This window comes from Podarcis raffonei, chromosome 1, assembly GCF_027172205.1.
Source record: "Podarcis raffonei isolate rPodRaf1 chromosome 1, rPodRaf1.pri, whole genome shotgun sequence".
In the NCBI taxonomy this organism is placed as follows: Eukaryota; Metazoa; Chordata; class Lepidosauria; order Squamata; family Lacertidae; genus Podarcis; species Podarcis raffonei.
Genome location: NC_070602.1, coordinates 10,404,861 through 10,424,977, shown reverse-complemented (window position 1 = coordinate 10,424,977; position 20,117 = coordinate 10,404,861). Strand labels below are relative to the sequence as shown.

The 20,117-nt window shown below is 43.5% G+C and overlaps 1 protein-coding gene across 2 annotated transcripts; it reads left to right on the top strand.

Annotated features, from left to right (window-relative positions):
* The first annotated feature begins 1,411 nt into the window (after positions 1-1,411).
* SGPP1 (sphingosine-1-phosphate phosphatase 1) lies at positions 1,412-19,224 on the top strand. 2 transcript variants are annotated; one of them, XM_053406461.1, is made up of 4 exons: positions 1,412-1,552; positions 2,090-2,869; positions 15,789-15,878; positions 17,913-19,224. In XM_053406461.1, the coding sequence occupies exons 2-4, from the start codon at positions 2,156-2,158 to the stop codon at positions 18,462-18,464; spliced, it is 1,356 nt and encodes a 451-aa protein (XP_053262436.1). In that variant the 5' UTR covers positions 1,412-1,552; positions 2,090-2,155; the 3' UTR covers positions 18,465-19,224. The 2 variants fall into 2 exon arrangements, with proteins under 2 accessions (XP_053262436.1, XP_053262355.1); XM_053406380.1 differs by having other exon boundaries at positions 2,085-2,869.
* Positions 19,225-20,117: the final 893 nt, after the last annotated feature.

Sequence of the window (20,117 nt, the reverse complement as noted above, 5' to 3'; positions counted from 1 at the left end):
TCAGGAAGAACTTTATGACAGTAAGAGCTGTTATGGAACAGACTCCCAGGAGAGGTGGTGGACTCTCCTTCCTTGGAGGTTTTCAAGCAGAGGTTGGATGACCATCTGTCATGCATGTGTTAGCTGAGTTCCCTGCATGGCAGGGGGTTGGACTAGATCAGGGTTTCCCAAACTTGAGTCTCCAGTTGTTTGGGGACTACAACTGCCATCATCCCTAGCTAGCAGGACCAGTGGTCAGGGATGATGGGAGTTGTAGTCCCAAAACAGCTGGAGACCCAAGTTTGGGAAACACTGGACTAGATGACCCTTGGGGGAATCTTCCAACTCTAAGATTCCATGATGCATTCTAGGACCTGGGAGACAATTCCATAATTACAGTATTGTTGTTGTTTAGTCGTTTAGTCGTGTCCGACTCTTCGTGACCCTATGGACCAGAGCACGCCAGGCACTCCTGTCTTCCACTGCCTCCCGCTGTTTGGTCAAACTCATGTTGGTAGTTTCGAGAACACTGTCCAACCATCTCGTCCTCTGTCATCCCCTTCACCTTGTGCCCTCCATCTTTCCCAACATCAGGGTCTTTTCCAGGGAGTCGTCTCTTCTCATGAGGTGGCCAAAGTATTGGAGCCTCAGCTTCAGGATCTGTCCTTCCAGTGAGCACTCAGGGCTGATTTCCTTCAGAATGGATCGGTCTGATCTTCTTGCAGTCCATGGGACTCTCAAGATGTTGAGCTTCAGACTATATTTTGCGCTCTCCCCTTTGACCCTCATTAAAAGCTTCTTTAATTCCTCCTCACTTTCTTCCATCAAGGTTGCGTCATCTGCATATCTGAGGTTGTTGATATTTCTTCCGGCAATCTTAATTCCGGCTAGGGATTCATCCAGCCCAGCCTTTCGCATGATGAATTCTGCATATAAGTTAAATAAGCAGGGAGACAATATGATGTTACGAAAAAGGAGCAATGCAGAAGCGAGCCAAAATATACAGCCTTGCCGTACTCCTTTCCCAATTTTGAGCCAATCAGTTGTTCCATATCCAGTTCTAACTGTAGCTTACAGTATAGGAAACAGCTATTTACCACTCCCCCCCAAAAAATAATAATAATTAAAAACACTTTCAATTCTATTTGATTTATTTATTTTAAATCTCCTTTAGCCCTGCTTTAATCAATCAATCAATGTGGTGGGAGGGGGCAGTTTCCAGCTTGGGGGGGAAGGGTAAGGGGCTAGCGAAGGGCTTCTGTCCTTCTGCGCATGCGTGGCAGGCGCGCCGCCGCCGCCGCCGCGCGCTCCCGATCTCTCCCCTCCCTCCCATCTTCGGCGGCTCCTTTCTCCTTCTCTCTCTTCCCTCGCGCCCACGTTCCAGCGGCTCCAACCGCCTCTCCGGCGGGAGGGGTGGGAGGGGAACGAGGCCACTGCGCGTGCGCGCTCCGTCTGAGTGGCGGCGCCTCCTCGGGCGGCAGGCGGGACTTGGGCGCGGGAGCCGAGGGAGGGAGAGCGGAGAGGACCGGCGGACGGAGCAACGGACTGACGCGACGCCGGGACGGAATGACGGGTAGAGCAGCCCTGGCCGAGCGCCCCCTCCCCTCGACGCCCTCCCCGTCAGGACCGCGCCCCCACCCCACATTTCTTCTCCCCCCCCACCCGCCCCTCGCCTCTCCCCCCCCTACCCCCCCCACTGAGGCGTTTCCCCAGCGCCTGAGGTAACCCCCGACCCCAAAGTCAGGGCTTCCCCCCACCCCACATCCTCAGCCCCACCGCCTGCCCTGCCCCCCCAACCCCACTTTCCTTGTGCAGCCAAAACCCCACTAATCTCCCTCTTTCTCGCCCCCCCCCCCAGTTTCTATGGCTTGGGGGGGAGGGGGCAGCCAAAGTCCTTTGGAGCAGGAACCCCCCATAAGCCCAAGCCCCCCCCATTTCCTCCTCTCCTCCACCCCCAGGGGATGGGCTCCCGACCTCTTCCCTGGACCCCCCCCCAAACATTTTTTTAAAAAGGTTCATCTCTTTTTTTAAATAGGTGCTTGTATATATGCATGATGTATGTATGAAACCACTCTTGACGCTCTTCCGAATCTGTCTCCCCACAGTGCAGCACCCCTGATTTTGGACTCGCCTTCCTAAGCCGACAGCTGCCTCCTCCTGGCCGGAGCCCTTCAGGATGTCCTCCTTGCGCCGCCTGGCCAACTGCCTGCAGGATTCGGAGAAGGTCGCCGCTTTCCAGAGGCTGTGCGGCGTGCAAGCGCCCCCAGAGTGGGGGGCTGCCTTTTCTCCCCCCCGGCCCCTGGAGCCCGGTGCCCCGGTGGCCAACGGGAACTGCCCGGCCACCCAGCCGGATGGGGCGAACGACGGGAGGTGCCGCTTCCAAGGCCCCTGCAATGTGGGCGAGAAGGGTGACGTGTGGCACTCGAACGGGGTGCTCTCCGGGGGAGCCTGCGGTGAGGTGGAAGCCCAGATCAAGCCCCCGAAGAAAGAGGAGAAGCCTGGGTTCGGGGTTCCCAAAAAGCAGCCTCGGCGCAACTCTCTGACTGGGGAAATGATATGCCAGGATTTCACCATCCGTAGCCCCTTCCTCTATTACCTGTTCAGCCTGGGCACGGAGCTGGGCAACGAGCTCTTCTACATCCTCTTTTTCCCCTTCTGCATCTGGAACCTGGATGCTTGGCTGGGCAGGAGGCTCATCATCGTTTGGGTCTGGGTCATGTACCTGGGCCAGTGTACCAAGGACCTTATCCGTTGGCCCAGACCTGCATCCCCACCCGTGGTCAAGCTGGAGGTTTTCTACAACTCCGAGTACAGCATGCCCTCTACGCATGCCATGTCGGGCACTGCCATCCCAGTGACATTACTGTTGTTCAGCTATGGACGGTGGCAGGTAAGAGAAACCCCCCCCCCCCACATGTGTAAGGTGTTCAGTCAAGGTTGCTGTGTTATCGGTGGAACAGTCTGGTGGAAATACAAAATAGTACTCTTTTAAAAAGTCATTTTACTCAGTAAGTGTTAAAACAAAAGCATTGCTTAAAAAAATTATCCAGTAGGTGTTTAGGTAGTTGGGAGGCTTGATCTTTATATGGTACTTCCAGGATTAGAATGCTGACAAACTTGGTAGGTTTTTTTTTTTTATGGGGACAGTATGCCCTGCTGAGTTATGAACAGCAGGGTCTCTTGTTAAAGTTTCATTTTGTTAACTGTGAGTTATTGTATCTTCTGGCACTACGCATGCTTTTACTCTGTGGGAGTTAGGCTGGAAATCAGGTGATTTATATAGGCCACAGAAGGATTTGAAAATGTGTTTGAAGTCATTTTCGCTTTCTTCAGTTAGGAAAGTAAATACACTTTCCACAAGGCCTATCTGTATTAGAATCTTATAGCCATTTACAGACTTGCGTAGACTAATAAAACACCCCAGCGTTCCTCCTACTTCCTCTAAATATCTCTAGTTTCGAACTACATTGCTAGACTGACATGCAGTAACTTCTGATTTTAATTGTAGATGAAGGCTGCAGCCCTTTGCAAAATTACTTGGAAATAAGCTGCCTTGAATTCCAGTTAAATTCCTAGCTTAAAGAAGCCCTGATTTGAAACTACAAATGGAGAGTGCAAATTTAACAGTGCTATCCTATGTAAGTTTTTTTGGATGTAAATCTCGCATCCAGTGGGGCTTCTAGGTGAGTGTGCATGGGGTTGTATCCTGCTTCCAAGTAAACTGCTACATGAGTGCACTGCAAGTAGTTTGCAAACTTTGGCTGTGGTGTCACTCCAGTCACCACTAACCAGTCACATGAAACAGCTAGTGGCCCTGGATGAGAAAATTCACATATGTATCTGTGTCAAAAGATTGATTTTGGCAGTTCACTGGTGCATGGATAAGCATCTGTTGCAGGTATGATTGTGTTTCCGGATGCATACATGCTTTTGCATCAGCTGATTTCCTTTAGGTTTTGAAGCTCTTGAGTTTCTGCCTCCTTCAGAATACAGTGGTATCTCAGGTTAAGAACTTAATTCGTTCTGGAGGTCCGTTCTTAACCTGAAACACCACTTTAGCTAATGGGGCCTCCCGCTGCTGCACGATTTCTGTTCTCATCCTGAAGCAAAGTTCTTAACCTGAAGTACTATTTCTAGGTTAGCGAAGTCTGTAACCTGAAGCGTCTGTAACCCGAGGTACCACTGTACACTGCAAAATTTGTGCTTTATTTTTATGTTGCCTTTCATGTTATGGGTCCATAAAGCAACTGTAAATTATTGGTAGCCATCTGCTGGAGTTGGCCAAACCTGGGATGTACCAGCTGGAGAACATCTTGGAATAGAGATTATGCTGTTTTCTTGCTACTAATTGTGTCACACTTCTGGACAAAGTTCTTCTTTTCAGCCATCACGATGTTCCTTAAGCCCTTTGCACTCAATAAGAAACCCAGTGAGTGATGACTGAAAACATGCAAACCTATTGTGAAGACCTGTTCTGTGGAGGCTATTTCTTTCACAGACGTGCAACTCCCATAATACTGGTTAGTGTAAAAACCCCTCAAACCTTGCCCCTTCTTCCACCTGTGTTGCCCACCAGTTGTATACTATTTTGAGTAACTGGGTTTTCTATCCAGCTATAGTAGGATTATCCTGCACAGTATGTGTGAAAACAGTCTGAGAAATGTCCAGAATAAGGAGGGATCTGGATTATGGAAATTGGAATAGCATATACTGTGCTTTGATGCCAAATAATGTATTTTAAATTTATTTAGTTACTTGGTTGTTTACATTTATATAGCACCTTCTTTCCATCATGAAACCCAAGGTGACACACACATTGTTCCCAGGAGGTCTCCCATCTCGCAAATATGGACCAGCAAAACTAAAACGTTTGTTCCGTTAAAGTGAATAAAGGATTTGGGTTTTACGCTTCCCTAAAGTGTTAATTTTGTCTAATCTTCCAGGGAAATGCTCTTAAAGGGAAGGTTCTTTGATAGAAAGTGAAAGGTTTTAGTTTTGGACTATATGGTTAATAGTTAATGAAATCCTGACTAGTGTTTCCATTGCCCATGAGTACTTCATGAGGATTTCAAGCTGTGCAAGGAAAGGAGTGCATGTGAGACATGAAGCTGATGTGAGCAAGCTTTAGAGAGGTGATTATGTTTACATTTATAAAGTACTAACAATATTCTAAGCACCATACAGATATTAAAAGACTATATAGTATCTACTGCAAGCTCACTATTGAATAGGCACAATAGAAGAGGAAAGCAAGTAGGTCTCTTTTTCTGGCCAGTGGATGGGGCCAGATAGGTTTCTGCCTTCTGAATATGTTCTTTCTGAGAGCAGGGGGTACAGCTCCTCAGTGGCCTACTGTTTACATATAATAATATAATATAATATAATATAATATAATATAATATAATATAATATTAATTCCCTCTATTTTCAAAGTCCAGGTGTAAGTGCTGTTGCTTGCATACCCAAATTGGTGCCACTTATGCACAAGATGAAGATTATCAACATACTTTGGGGGACCTCAAGGTTTACAGAAATACAAAACACTGCAAGATTTTATTGGCAGTGATCCTTGACCCTACAAGTTACTAATTTTTCATTTCTGTGCTGGGCAATTTAATAGATGCTGTAGATTGTCTTAAGCACAGTAAAAGGAAGTCAGGTCATGATTGGCACTTGTGCTGTTGAAAGCTGTCCAATTTGTTGTTTTATTTATTATAGCAATTTATATCTCACCTTCCCTGCAGGGAGATCAAAGTGAGGTATAAGTTTTTCTCCCTCCCCATACCATCCTCATAACAACCATGTTGTTATGGTTGGACAGGTAGGTTGGTCTGAGAAATGGCGACTGGCCAGCTGTGCTTCATGGGTGACTAGGGGTTTGAACCTGTGTCTCCCATGTGCCAGTTCAACATGTTAAACACCACACACTGCACTGCCACTATGAATAAAATGATCCGGTATTGGGCTACTCCAATAATTTTAAGGGGTTGCGTACTTCTTAACCTTTTTTTCCTGTTTACGTGTTTGAGGATTCCAGACAATTGAGCTCAATACTTTTGAAAATGGCATAAAAGATATAGAAAATTCTGCTCCAAAATAGTTGATATTAAATGCAACATTTTGAGAGTTTATTGATGACTACTTAAGTAGACAGTGATATCTTCCATTATTTATCTGATCCTATTCTAAATCCTGCCAACCTAGCAGTTCAAAAGCATGTCAAAGTTCAAGTAGATAAATAGGTACCGCTCTGTCGGGAAGGTAAACGGCGTTTCCATGCGCTGCTCTGGTTCGCCAGAAGCGGCTTAGTCATGCTGGCCACATGACCCGGAAGCTGTACGCCAGCTCCCTCGGCCAATAAAGCGAGATGAGCGCAGCAACCCCAGAGTCGGTCACGACTGGACCTAATGGTCAGGGGACCCTTTATCTTTACCTATTCTAAATTAGATAGAACTATAGAGGAAGTTTGTAGTCCCATGCAATGATTTGCCCGGCTCTAATGCCAATCTAGAGTATATTCCCAGCTAGTCAGATTGGGTTTTCTCATTACATGTTGTTTTGCTCTATAACTCGGGTGTCAACTGTGCTCATGTCTGCAATATGAACAGTTGGCACAAAAAAGTTGAAAGCACTTGGATTTAATTCTTGATTTTTTATTTTTTTAAAAAGTCTGACCCTGGGTCATAAACATTTGAGATGAAGTGTTTCCTTAGGAATACTTCTGAAACTATTGTTCTGTTATTAAAAGCTGTTGGCAGTAGCTCAGCCTAGAAAAAGAGGAACTCTTCAGGGAAGCTTTTCTTCCGTGCCTCCAATCAGGATTGCAAGAGGATGTAATACAAAACACACAAGGAATTTCCTAACTACGAATGGTCTAATGGGCAACATGTTTGTTAAAAGGGAGGGGGTGGGAGAAATACCACTCCAATCACTGGCTTGATGAAGAAACTTACAATTAGACTCTTTTCCACTTGAGCTCTCTTAGTCAAGATTTCTGTGAATGCTGCCAAGTTGCAGCTTCCTGTTAAAATGTTTTAAAATGTTGATCTCAAACATAATTGAATAAAAAAGCAAATGCCGATAATCTTTTAAGTAACTGAGACTGCAATCCTAAGCACACTTTACTGGTGGTGAGCCTCAAATGAACATAGTGGGACATACTTCTGAGTGCATGTGTAAGATTGTGCTGTAAAATAAGTTTCTACTTTTTCTGATTCTGATCTGCAGGGCTTCTCACTAGTCTCACTCCATGTGCACGTGGGGATTACACCACAACTGTCCTTTCACCACAGAAGCCATGCACCGGCATACATTAGTATGCACATTATATGCACGCACAAAAAACATAAAGATTGCCTCCAAAACAGGTTTCTGTTAATTTATTTTATTATTGTATTTTGAGGTACAGTGGTGCCTCGCAAGACGAAATTAATTCGTTCCGCAAGTTTTTTCTTCTTGCAAGTTTTTCGTCTTGCGAAGCACGGTTTCCCATAGGAATGCATTGAAAATCAATTAATGCGTTCCTATGGAGACTGCTTGCCAGGCTGGCGGTGCGGAGAAGGGCTTTTCTCCCCACCGCAAGCCTTCAGGACAGGTACGGGAACAGAGGGGAAGGTGCGCAGCGCTTCTCCTCCGTTCCCGGGGCTTGCGGTGGGAGGAGGGTTTTTCCTCCCCACCGCCAACATTCAGAACAGCCTTCTGAATGTTGGCGGTGGGAAGGAAAACCCTCCTCCCACCGCAAGTCTTCAGGACAGCCATCCGAAGGCTGGCACGGGGAGAAGGTCTCTCCGCCCCACCGCCAGCCTTCGGAGGAGCCTTCCGAAGGCTGGCGGCGGGAGGAGGTCTCTCCGCCCCACCGCCAGCCTTCGGAGGAGCCTTCCGAAGCCTGGCGGCGGGAGGAGGTCTCTCCGCCCCAGCGCCAGCCTTCGGAGGAGGTCCGAGGACAGTGGGGAAGACGCGCTGCGCTTCCCCGCTGTCCCAGAGATATCCCTATGGGCTTTCGTCTTGCGAAGGAAGCCCATAGGGAAATTCGTTTTGCGAAGGGCCTCCAAAACGGAAAACCCTTTCGTCTAGCGGGTTTTCCGTCTTGCGAGGCGTTCGTCTTGCAGGGCACCACTGTATTTATATGCCAGGTTTCATAGGATCTTACAGATGGAAGGGACCCAAGGGTAATCTAGTCCAAACCCCTGCAGTGCAGGAATCTCAGCTAAAGCCACTCATTTATACTCTGAGAGTGGCCTACAAAGTTTCCAAACTGGCTGTGAAAGACACATGTAGGTGGAACAGCTGCTGGCTGTGGGATAACAACCAGATTAGAAATGACTCCTTGATGAGATTTTTCAGTGGTGACACTCCCTGTAGTGTGGATGATACTTTTTCATATTTTAGGAGAGTTTTAAAAGGATTTCCAGGATTCCATCACTAATTTAATGGATATGTTTGTGTGCATATTTCTTTTCCTTCTATATTCATAACTGCAGTGGTTTCTGCTTAAAGACAGAATAGTTACAGCAACTTGTTTCTGAGAATACAACAGTTGGGATTCACTACAAGCCCTGTCAGTGGAAGCCCTTTGCAAGCACTTCTGCTTGTGCAACAGGGTTTTCCTCCCTCTGCTCCCTCCATGCTCCCTAAAGGTGGCTTGGTGGTGGTGGGGAAGTTCAGGAGAACCTCCAGAGCATTGTGTGGGTGGAGCAGGGTTCGAAATTAGCTGGGCACCAGGCACCTTTTGCACCTAAAGATTCTCCATTTGCGAGCACCTCAAAAAGTCTGGGTGCCATTTTTTGTGCCTGGCTGACACTCAAGGATTACTGAAATGTATGTGCTTTGAAGCCTCAACATATATGTTAAGGATAGACAATATGTTAAGGAGTTTAACAATAAAGAGCAGAGTGTTTTGAAAACCAATATTTTTATTGGTACCAATATTTTTATTGTCAACACCAAATTAAACATGTATTAACAATTTCTGCTAAAAATGTGATATTAACAATGTGTCACTTACATGAATTGCTTATCAAAATCCATGCTTATCAAAATAATAAATAAAAAGTGTTGCGGGGGGTGTGTGACTAGACATTCTGTTTTGGTGCCTACAACCCAGGTCTCAGGAGCCATTTGGCTGCTAGCTTTCTATCCCAGCATCTAACATTGGTGGAATATGAAAGGTTCACAATACTACAAGATTCTTGCTCTCACTGTCAGTCTGGGAAACAGTTGTTAAAAACATGCAGAAACAGGAAGTCTGTCAAGGTATGAGAATGTTACTGTTGGAAATTAAAGTTTTTTCCAGTTCTTCTAAGTTATCGCAGTTAACAGACAGGCTGTTTTGAATGTATGTTGGCTATGTGTACTTCTTATAAGTTATCGCAGTTAACAGACAGGTTGTTTTGAATGTACCGTATGTTGGCTATGTGTACTGCTTTATGCATACTGCTATGAGAGAGGTTTTATCAGTCTATTGTGGCGGTGTCAGATGAATCCTATGAGACTGCCATACTTTCACTCTAATTTATTTGAATAGCTATTTGCTGTTGTTAGTGGTAAAATAAAAGAGTTGACAGGTGTATCACCTGAGGGCTTTCACTGATCCAAGGTGCCACATGGCTAGCTGGATCAGGTGATAAGGGCTAGACTAGAGGCAGTGAAGTATCTGGAAACAAGGGTGGCTAGTTCAAAAATTCAAAATTAAAATGTTTCATCAAATATCACAGGAAGTAATCTTTTGCACCTTTGAAGCCAATGAATTCATATGCAGGGTATAAGGAGTTGCTTTTTTTTGTTTTGTTTAGAATATTGTACTCTTCCAAAGGTTCTTGTCCTGTTCAAAGACACTGTTTTTTCTTGTGAAAAAATACATTTTTGTGGATAGGGGAAAAGGGTTCTATACACAAAACTAGCTTACAAAAGAGCCAAAGCACACATGAACATCACTATGTGTACTGCACTAGGTAGCAGAGATGTCACTACCCTTTTTATATAATTCCTACTTTTTATGGCTGCAACATTATGAAACAAACAAAGCCACAGTATGCCCAAAACAGAAAAAAATAGCCCCCTGAACTTAATACTAATAAAGATCCATACTACTGTACAGACCAAAATGCAAATACTAGCTGCATTACACAGACTCGCTTCTAGATCGGTGGAGGCCAACATCTTTAGTAAGTGTGCCAGAAATGAAATCTAAAGTAAGCAGTAGCAAAGTTTGGCTGCACACTGCAAGTGCATATCTCAAGCCTGGAATGGTTTTGTGTCCAATCTACCGAACCAGTGAGCAGTAGCAGTACAATTTTGGGTGAGGCAGGTAGGAATGTGGAGTTGACTTTATTCCAGAGCCAAGTCCCTGCTCTTTTCCAGGAGTGGCAGGACACCTTGTGCTGCTTATGATAACCATACTACAAACAGTCTACTACGGTTATGTCAGGAGGTTCTAGCTTCCTAGTGTCATTGTGAGGGCATTCTTGTGCAGAGAATGGGCAGGAAGGCAGTGCTGAGCCACTTCATCATTCCTTCCCTGCAAATGTCTTCCGTATAAATTTTGACCTGTATTTTTACTGCAGCCTGGGACTAGAAATAGGCTCCGGTTTAGAAAACACGGCAGGGGGACAATAAGAGCAGATGATTCCTTTCCACACCAGCCAATTCTCCCTTGCAGGTGCCCTCCAGATTCACTTCACCTTAGCAGACATAGGCTGGGGAGCCTGTACAACTGAAGTAACATCTAATTCTTTCCTTGGATATCCCTTGTTCTCCTCACGAAATTTCAGCTTCCAGGTTTAAACAATGGCATGAAAACCACGTGAACATTGCAATAAACTGTCAGAACTGCAGTTTCTTTTTCAAATTCATCTTTAGAGAAATGGCTTCTGTAGAAACTGAAGCTGTGGGGAACTGGCAAATACTGTTTATGTGATAGAGGAAATTAAATGATGAATGAAATGAAACCAAGGCTTGGAAACATGCCACACGTCCTGTGACAGCTTCCCTTTTGAGGCTTTGCAGTGCACCGTAGCAAACATTATTCAGCGTTAGAAGGGTGTTGTATGCATCCCGTCTTGTACAGTGCAGCATCTACAATATTGTGGCCGACAAAAGCATTTGTGGCTCTTTGTGGGATATAATGTAATAGAGTTTGAGGACATGCAAAATATATATTCTTTTTAAGTTTGGCTCGGGGCCCCTTGTTTTACAACACTTGATAATAGACATCAGTGAAAACTGTTCCCTAAATAGAATTTGGTATTTTTGTTCTTCCTCTGTACCGTAGACATCATCTTGGCAAAATAGCGTGGTTGGATAAAATCATAAAGATCTGATATTATAGCAGGAAAGGTTTGATATTATTGCAGCAAAAACAAAGCACAGGACAGCAGCTGCTCCAGAAGTTGTCCTGTCTACAATTTACTTATATTTACTTATTTTTGAAAACCACCTTGTTGGTCCATAGCATTTGCTGCTATCCTATTTGCAAGCCTCATGCAACACAGCAGGTCATTTCCGGGTATAGGATCAGGCTGTTGTAGTTTTTCTCCTTGCAACATGTGTAGTTAGGGTGTAAGAAGTCTAAGAAAACTTGGGGTAACATTCACAGAATCATAGAATTGTAGAATTGGAAGTGGCCCCAAGGGCCATCTAGTCCAGCCTCCTGCATTGCAGGAATCTCAACTGGATCACACATGACAGGTGGCCATCCAACCTCTGCTTAAAAGTCTCCAAGGAAGGAGAGTCCACAACTTTCCAAGGGAGTCCATTCCACTGTCGAACAGCTCTTACTGTCAGAAAGTTCTTCCTGATTTTCAGTCGGAATCTCCTTTCTTGTAACTTGAATCCATTGCCCTTTTCTATATGAAAACCTTTCAGGTTCAGTCTCTGCTAGCTCTGGTTCCTGTGCTTTTCATTAGCCATTGTTTACAGTTCAGTATTGCACGGGCAGTGTCTGTCTCCCCCACTCAAGTGAGATAAGGTGGTTATAATTTCATTAGCATAGTGGATAGTGTGCCTTAGTCTTCTGATAATCCGGCTTCAGAAAACCTTGTTAACAGGAACTAGGAAAGCAGATAAGGTAGGCAAGAAGAATAAATGTTTACAGGACTTTGTCTTATTGTTCCCTTGGCTATTTTTTTCCTGGAATGCAATCTTTGTTTAAAGAAGCAAGTATTCTTTAAAAAAAAAAAACAGTTTGCTGATATATAATGCATATGGGGAAGAGGTTAGTGTTAACTGCTGTAATAAAGCTCATGATAAAAACTTTATAGGTCCAATTTAGATATAATCCTTCTTAATTAACAAGCCAGGGACACAGGTGGCGCTGTGGGTTAAACCACAGAGCCTAGGACTTGCCGATCAGAAGGTCGGCGGTTCGAATCCCCATGACGGGGTGAGCTCCCGTTGCTCGGTCCCTGCTCCTGCCAACCTAGCAGTTCGAAAGCACGTCAAAGTGCAAGTAGATAAATAGGAACCATTCCAGCGGGAAGGTAAACGGCATTTCCGTGCGCTGCTCTGGTTCACCAGAAGCGGCTTAGTCATGCTGGCCACATGACCCGGAAGCTGTCTGCGGACAAACGCCGGCTCCCTCGGCCCATAGAGCGAGATGAGCGCTGCAACCCCAGAGTCGGTCACGACTGGACCTAATGGTCAGGGGTCCCTTTACCTTTACCTTTAATTAACAAGCCATAGTTTTGTGATTGGGGGAGCTCTGTGGATTTGACTTTTATCTCAGGTTTGTGCACTTCTGCTCCCTTCTTCTTGGAGTAGCATTTACTAATGTGCTGTGGTGTTACCCTGTTGTAAACAGCTGCTAAACATACTAAACTATTAAATTAGCTTTTAATCCTGGTTTTAACCTCTTGCGAACATGAAAGTACGGCATAGTTCATCTTGATCAAGAATGGGAAGGTGAATATATGGGGCAAGGTAGATGAAAATCAGTGATTTTTTTTTTAAAAAATGACGTTTGAGTTTTAAATTGGCTCTATTATTTAAAGGGATTTTTAAAATTAAAACTTGTAAATGCTAAACATATCCTAATGATAATTAATATTAAATGTGGATCTAAGCGTGTTAGTCCTACTGTGTACATCTAAAGTGGTTGACCAGAGACATTGGGCAGGTTCACACAACACTCTAAACCAAACCTTGGTTTACTGTGAGTGCACAAGTGAACATGGGAGGGAGCTTCCAGGTGCAGGTGCTTTGCTACTCCCTGGAATGAGGTTTGACTTGGCATGTGGTCCTAGTTGGGACTCACGATGACTCTCTTCTCACTAATCATGAGCCGTGGGCAAGAACAAGCAATCCACTAGGTGCATCAGTATGAGAGGGCTGTGATCAGTGGATCCCACCCCCCCAATGAAGGGTAAAGGGTTTTGTAGGAAATCTCTTAGGTGACCTGGGAAAGTTGGTGAAACACAGCACCCTTTGAACTGCAGCTGATTTCCAAACCACAGCTTGCAGCATGTAAGCTGAGTCACGTACTCCTGCTATTTGGACTTTACCCAAAGACAGAGGTAGCAATTGAAACTGTTGCCAAGTAACACTTAATTTGTTTCATATATTTTGCCCACCACCTGATTTCTGGGTAGTAAATTTGAAAAATGTATACCTGCTACTTGTTTTCATTTCGAAATAGCCAGTTACAGTACTGCTGTCCTAAAAGCCATTCCTCACTGAGTTCTGTATTGAACAGAGAAGAGAAGCAAGTGTGTGTGTGTTTTACATCCAATTAACATCTACAAAGCTGTGTGTAAAGGAAAGAGCGTTTTCTCTTTAGCTGGTGTCTTATAGAGAAGACATTCCAAAGTTTATTGTGTGATATGCATGCCCACCATAAGTTTGTTACAGGTGTTCTGATTGGGGGCCAGTATTGGATGGCAAGCCCAATTTGCCTGCTTAATGGGTAAAAGGGCTCTGGATTATGCCAATAATATAAATACTTGAGGCAAGTTGGAGCTCTCTTTTTGTGCTTACTTTGCAGTGAGCAATGCTGAAAAGTTTGATTAATTTTATTTCTGCTGAGTGTATATTCACAGCAGTTTCCAAAATTTCATTCATACTGGGCATGTTAGTTATCTTGTCAAAAAATGTATAATATTTACTTGTTTCTGGCAATGTTAAATATTCTTGAAAAGAGTGACTCTAAGTAGAGGCTAAATCTAAATGAGTATCTTGCACTCATTTTTTGTGGAAGATTGATGCAAACAAATCCAAAAGATTCAAGGAGGTGTCTATAGTATAGAGTATGTAATTAAAATCACTCTTGCTGCTCATGATGATGCAACTTTGGGCTATAGCTACACCATTCATTTTTATAGAAATGCATCCCTCCTGCAAACTGTCGCTAGTATAATCTAATAGATGCCATGGGAGTAATGTTGAAGTTCATAGTAAAACTGGATTCTTATCAGTACTAACTTGTAAATAATTTGCTGTGCTGTGCTATTGAATTTTATTACATATGTGATAAAAGTAAAAATAAAAAAGTTGATTAACGTGTTTGACCTCTTCCTAATCTTTTATATTACCTTTAATTTTGATGGCTTAATGCTTTCGTGAGTAGGATAAACACAAACCAACACTGCATTCTGTTCACCCATTACCATCTGTAAATAATTTCTGCTTGAAAGGTCACAGGAAATCTCGAAGAAGGATTCGTTATGTTCCTTTCCTTAAGACATAGCTTTGCCAATTTAGCTGAAAGAATACAATTTGTTATCCACAACCGTTTTATTCTCTGCCAGGAGTAGCAAAAACATGTGCACTTAGATATTTTGTTGTGGATATTATAGGAAGCAGGTGAAAATTCTTACTTTACTTCTGCTTGTATTTTTTTAAAATGACTTACTTTTGTATCCTAGGGTTTTGTTTTATTCATGCACCTGCACTGATAAGCAAGTCACAGCTTCATGCTGTGTTAGGGGATTTGGACTTTGATTGTTTTCCACATCAGAGCCAGACATTGCTTCATAATCTAGCCCAGTGGAAATAAAATGCTGCTACTAGAAATACAGCCTTTTTTTTTTTTTTTTTTTTGAGATGCCCAAATCATGTAACTTTACCTTTCCGGTACCTAATTTGGCTGGTGCTTTTAGGTATCTGAGGAAGTCTGTCCTGCTTTTTCATGCTGCAGTGCCTTTTAAATAAATGTGGCCCTTTTCAAAGTGCCATTTGCCATTTACACAATGACTGGAATTTCTAGCTGATATATGTGTGGTATTCTTGTATTTTACTGTTCTTACTGTAATTTGCATTGAAGCTATTCCTTCGGTAAGCAGGCTTTACATATTTTAAATAAATATTCCATTAAAATGACTTTATGATACAGTGGTACTTCGGGTTAAGTACTTAATTCGTTCCGGAGGTCCGTTCTTAACCTGAAACTGTTCTTAACCTGAAGCACCACTTTAGCTAATGGGGCCTCCTGCTGCCGCTGCGCTGCTGGAGCACAATTTCTGTTCTCATCCTGAAGCAAAGTTCTTAACCCGAGGTACTACTTCTGGGTTAGCGGAGTCTGTAACCTGAAGCGTATCTAACCTGAAGCGTATGTAACCCGAGGTACCACTGGAATGGTCTTTTAAATACCTAATTGTATTTTTATGGATCTGAATGTGGATATGTTTTTAGTTTGTTGCTGGTTTTAATTTCCTGAATTTTTAAAATGGGTTTAACTAATAATGTTATTGTTTTGTTCTTTTTTGTAAACTGCTTTAAGGCTTTTTTGTTTTGTTTTTTACAATCAAGCAATATATTTTATGAAATTATGCGAGTAAATAAATAACACTCCAATGTCATCTACCTTTTCCTCTCCTCAGTATCCTTTGGCATATGGGCTGGTTCTTGCCATCTGCTGGTGTTCTCTGGTTTGTTTTAGCCGAATATATATGGGGATGCATTCAATTCTGGTAAGATAAAGTTATGTCATTCACACACACACACACACACACACACACACACACACACTTTAATGCAAGTGCTGTTTTAGGTTTTATCCTTCTGATGTGTTATTTTTAGAATGTATACACTTCCTTACTTCCTTTCATTTCAGTAAGTGTGCACATACTTTGAGCTGAGATGTGGGCCTCATTTGCAGTTCCAAGTGATCAAATTTGACTTCTGTTTCTTGGAAGATCTAATTAAATTTCCAAGTATCATTAAAATAATATTATAGAAACAAAGCATGTAAAATGTCCTGCTTAAAACAGGGATCAGCCACTGAAGGAACTTGAATAGGTCTGACTCCTGAAAGGATGCGAAGAGCCCGGTATATAATGGGGGCAAGGGCCTTCAGATTTGCCAGCAGGGCTGCTTTAAGGACTATGAGTCCTTGACCTGGCTATTCCTGCTTGCTTAGAGTGTTGCTCCAGCAACACTAGCAGTTGACATGGGCTTTAGTCAGTGAGCATGTTGAGACACAATGCTAAATCATGAATGGAGGTTATGTGAGTGAGCTTGCCCAAGCCTCGGGCTCATGTACAGTACTCCCTTCTTCTTTACTTGCATCTGCAACAGGAAATAAACATATGCATTTTTCAGCCATCTTTCTGAAGAACCAAAAAAGGCTGTATGGGGGGGGCGGGCGGGCGTGTTGAGTGGAAGCACCGTGTTTTAGACAATACACTTTTAAAGTACAACTTCCTTCTGGCACAGCAAAACAATCCCTTTCAAATTAGGCCAGGCTACTTCTGTTGCAAATCTTAGATATAAAGAGGAAAGATTCCCAAACCACGAACGTTGTTTCAGCTTGCATTTCTGTGTATGAGCAGCACATCTTGTCCATACATCTCCTTCCTCTCTTTGATCTGCCATCCACACAGTCTGAGTACTTGGCAGCTGTTCTCTAGGGTTCTGCATTTTTTCTGCCACTTCCCTGTTCTCCATTTGATATCTGGGGCTCTTGCTGGTTTCCTTCCTCAAACAAATAAACAAATAAAACCCACCCACACCTGGTACAACTACTTGCAACAGAATTGAGCAAAAATTTGTATTCTGATAATGTAAGCATGAGAGAGTGAGGACATTGAAAAGGTTTATCTAAAAACCTAATAAACCAGATTTGGGATTCTGCATTCTAACTAGAGAATCCTCCTGCTTTGTATTCCTTCGTGGGGACCCTTTTTCAGCATAAGGGCAACCTTTCAAGGGCCAGAGACAAAAGTGAGTAGAGCAACTAATGTTAATTTCGCCTCTGTACAGTAGGCTGGCTTGCACACCAACTCACATAGAATCATAGAATTGCAGAGTTGAAAGGGACCACGAGGGTCATCTATTCCAACCCCCTGCAATGTAGGGATCTTTTGCCCAATGTGGGCCTCGAACCCACAACCTTGAGATTAAGAGTCGCATACTCTACCAACTTTAGCTATCCCAGCTGCATACCCCTCCCTGTCTTTTCATCCAGACACACGAGAGGCGTTATCAAAGTACAAGGATACATTCCAGCCAGGCAAAAATACTGGAAGCAAGGCCGGGGAGGCGTGTGACCTGGGGAGAATTCAGAAGACTAAGTAGAGAGGACTGGAGGGCCACATTTGGCTCCTGGGCTAGAGGTTACCGCTCCTAATTTGCATAGGCAATACCTTTTCAGAGACATGAAAATGCTGTTGTCCACCTGTTGTACAGGGACAAGAACTGGCATGCTGGCCAGTCTCCTCTATTTCTGTGTCTGGATGTATCTGCTAGCACCGAAAGCTTTCCCTCCAGAAAAGCAGCCAGCAGTTCTGTGCTAGAGGGCATTTAGGATGAACAGCATCACTGCAAACTTGGGTGGTGATTGTGGCATTGCTGAAGCGTTGCCCCCTTTCTTTCTTGTACCCATGTTGCTTTGCTATACTAAGACATTCTGTGGGGAGGGAAGTTTGAAAAGCACCTGTCCTATGAAACCACCATACTGTTAAAATAGTATTAATCTGTTTTCTCCCCCCCCCCCTTTACAACAGGATGTTATCGCTGGATTCCTTTACGCTCTTCTCATCTTAGCTGTCTTCCTTCCACTTGTGGACCTAGTTGACAGCTTCAACTTAACCTGCACGTACGCGCCCCTAATTATCATCAGTCTCCATCTTGCCTTGGGGATTTTCTCCTTCACTCTTGACACTTGGAGCACCTCGCGAGGAGACACTGCTCAGATCCTGGGCTGCGGTGCCGGCGTTGCGTGCGGCTCTCATGTCATCTACATGCTGAACATGACACCGGATCCTTCGCCAGAGATGCTTCCCTTACTGCCTCCCTCCCTCACCGTGACTCTTTTTGGAAAAGTCATGTTGCGGTTGCTGATTGGAGTGGTGATTCTGTTGCTCACAAAGTGGGCCATGAAGAAGGTCACCATCCCACTGGCCTGTAAAATCTTCAGCATCCCTTGTGACGATATTCGGCAGGCGCGGCAACGCATGGAGGTGGAGCTGCCTTATCGCTACTGCACCTATGGAATGGTGGGGTTTGCGCTGACTTTCTTGATTCCTTGCCTGTTTCACGTAATGGGTCTGTCCTGATGCTGGTGTTTTTTCCTGGGCATGGGAAGGGAGGCGAACAGCGGACATTGTGAGAGAAGGTTCACCGTTTGAGAAACACAGAGATGTGCCTCTGCTGAAATAGTACGGGGCAAGCAAAGAGAGCTCCAGTCTTCGATCCTAGAGTTAAGAGACCTAGAAGCTTCAGGTCCCTGAGAAATGCCATGTCTAGTCTTACTGTTGTAACAAAATGTAAACTCTGTGTATGTGTATGCATATATACTGTCGATGCCTCAAACTTATAAACGTACCTCTCTCTTTATTTGGACATGTATAAAACTGGTTATGTTTCTAGTTGATCCAAAAGTTTGATTTGTGGTCAGTTCAAGCCATTTCATACTAAGTTATTTGTTTCTTCGGACCACAAACTGCTCTGGTGGAAAAGCTTGTTACCTCAGCACTTCCAAATGTTTTGCGTAGGAAGTAAGCTGTTCTAATGGACCAAAATTTTAATGAGAGAACCTGGTATTTAAGAGTCTTTTCCATATTCTAAAACATCGTTAATTTGTCAATACAAACCAGTTACATTCAGGTACTGTATCCTTTTTTCTTTTTTTCTTTTTGCTTGATAATTGTGCCTTTCTGTTGCTAAATTAAAAAGCACCATATACTGTGATGTATATAAAAAAGCCCACAACTATTTTAAATTTTTACTGAATTAGGCAGATATTTTAAAATGTAACTAGCCACATAACTAATGAAAATAAAGATTTATCTTCTGTATTAAAAGTTTGAAAACCAATTGAGCTGAAATTTACATTGGTGTTCGCTAGCTGTGAACCTGATGCTTACTTGCTTTTTATAGGTATTTTTAAAGTGCCGTGTATGCTGTTGGAAGAACATATATTTTTCTGCTGTCTTAATTTATAATATAGTTATGCTATATCCAAAAGAGAGAGAGAGTGCTGAAAATTACAAATTCGAACCATGTTAGCGCCAAACAATTACTTCCGCATCATTTTCTTCAGACTCATTTCAGATTGATCAGTCTTCTTAATGCTGGCTTTGGAAAAAACCTGTCCAAAACTTGCATATTATCAGTTAACTCTTGTTTTCCAAAAGTATTAGATAGCTGCAATACAGTGTCAAGAGTGATCACTTAAATGTGGCTGACTCTTCTGTGGAAGTTGGGTGCTTCGTTATGGACGTTCTGTCTAAAGTTGCATTGCCCAATAGAGTTGGCACACGGAGTAGAACTATGGCAGGCTATTCTTCTGGCAACTTATTGGCAGCAACGCCTTCTGATGTGGCTTGCTCTCTCACGGTTCTCTGGAGACAAGCCTGATACGCGATGCTTGGAGCTGCACGGAGGAAGACTGGGGAGAAGAGCGTGTTTGCTGTCTCACAGACTAAGTTGGATTTGCGTGAGCTAGTAACTCATGAACACTGAAGCACTTTTAACTTGTTTATAGTGTGTACATTTAATGTATGGGGGAAGAAGTGTGATGACAGCAAGCCCTGCCTCAACCTATCTGTGCAGCTCTTATGCACGTATAAACTATGCATTAATAAAATTACAGTAGCAGACCTCGACAACAATGTACTTATCTCTTGGTGACATCATCCTTTTGCTGTTCATAAAAGAAGTCGGAGCACTGAATTATTTCCCTGTGACATTAATTTCATTTTGGCGCT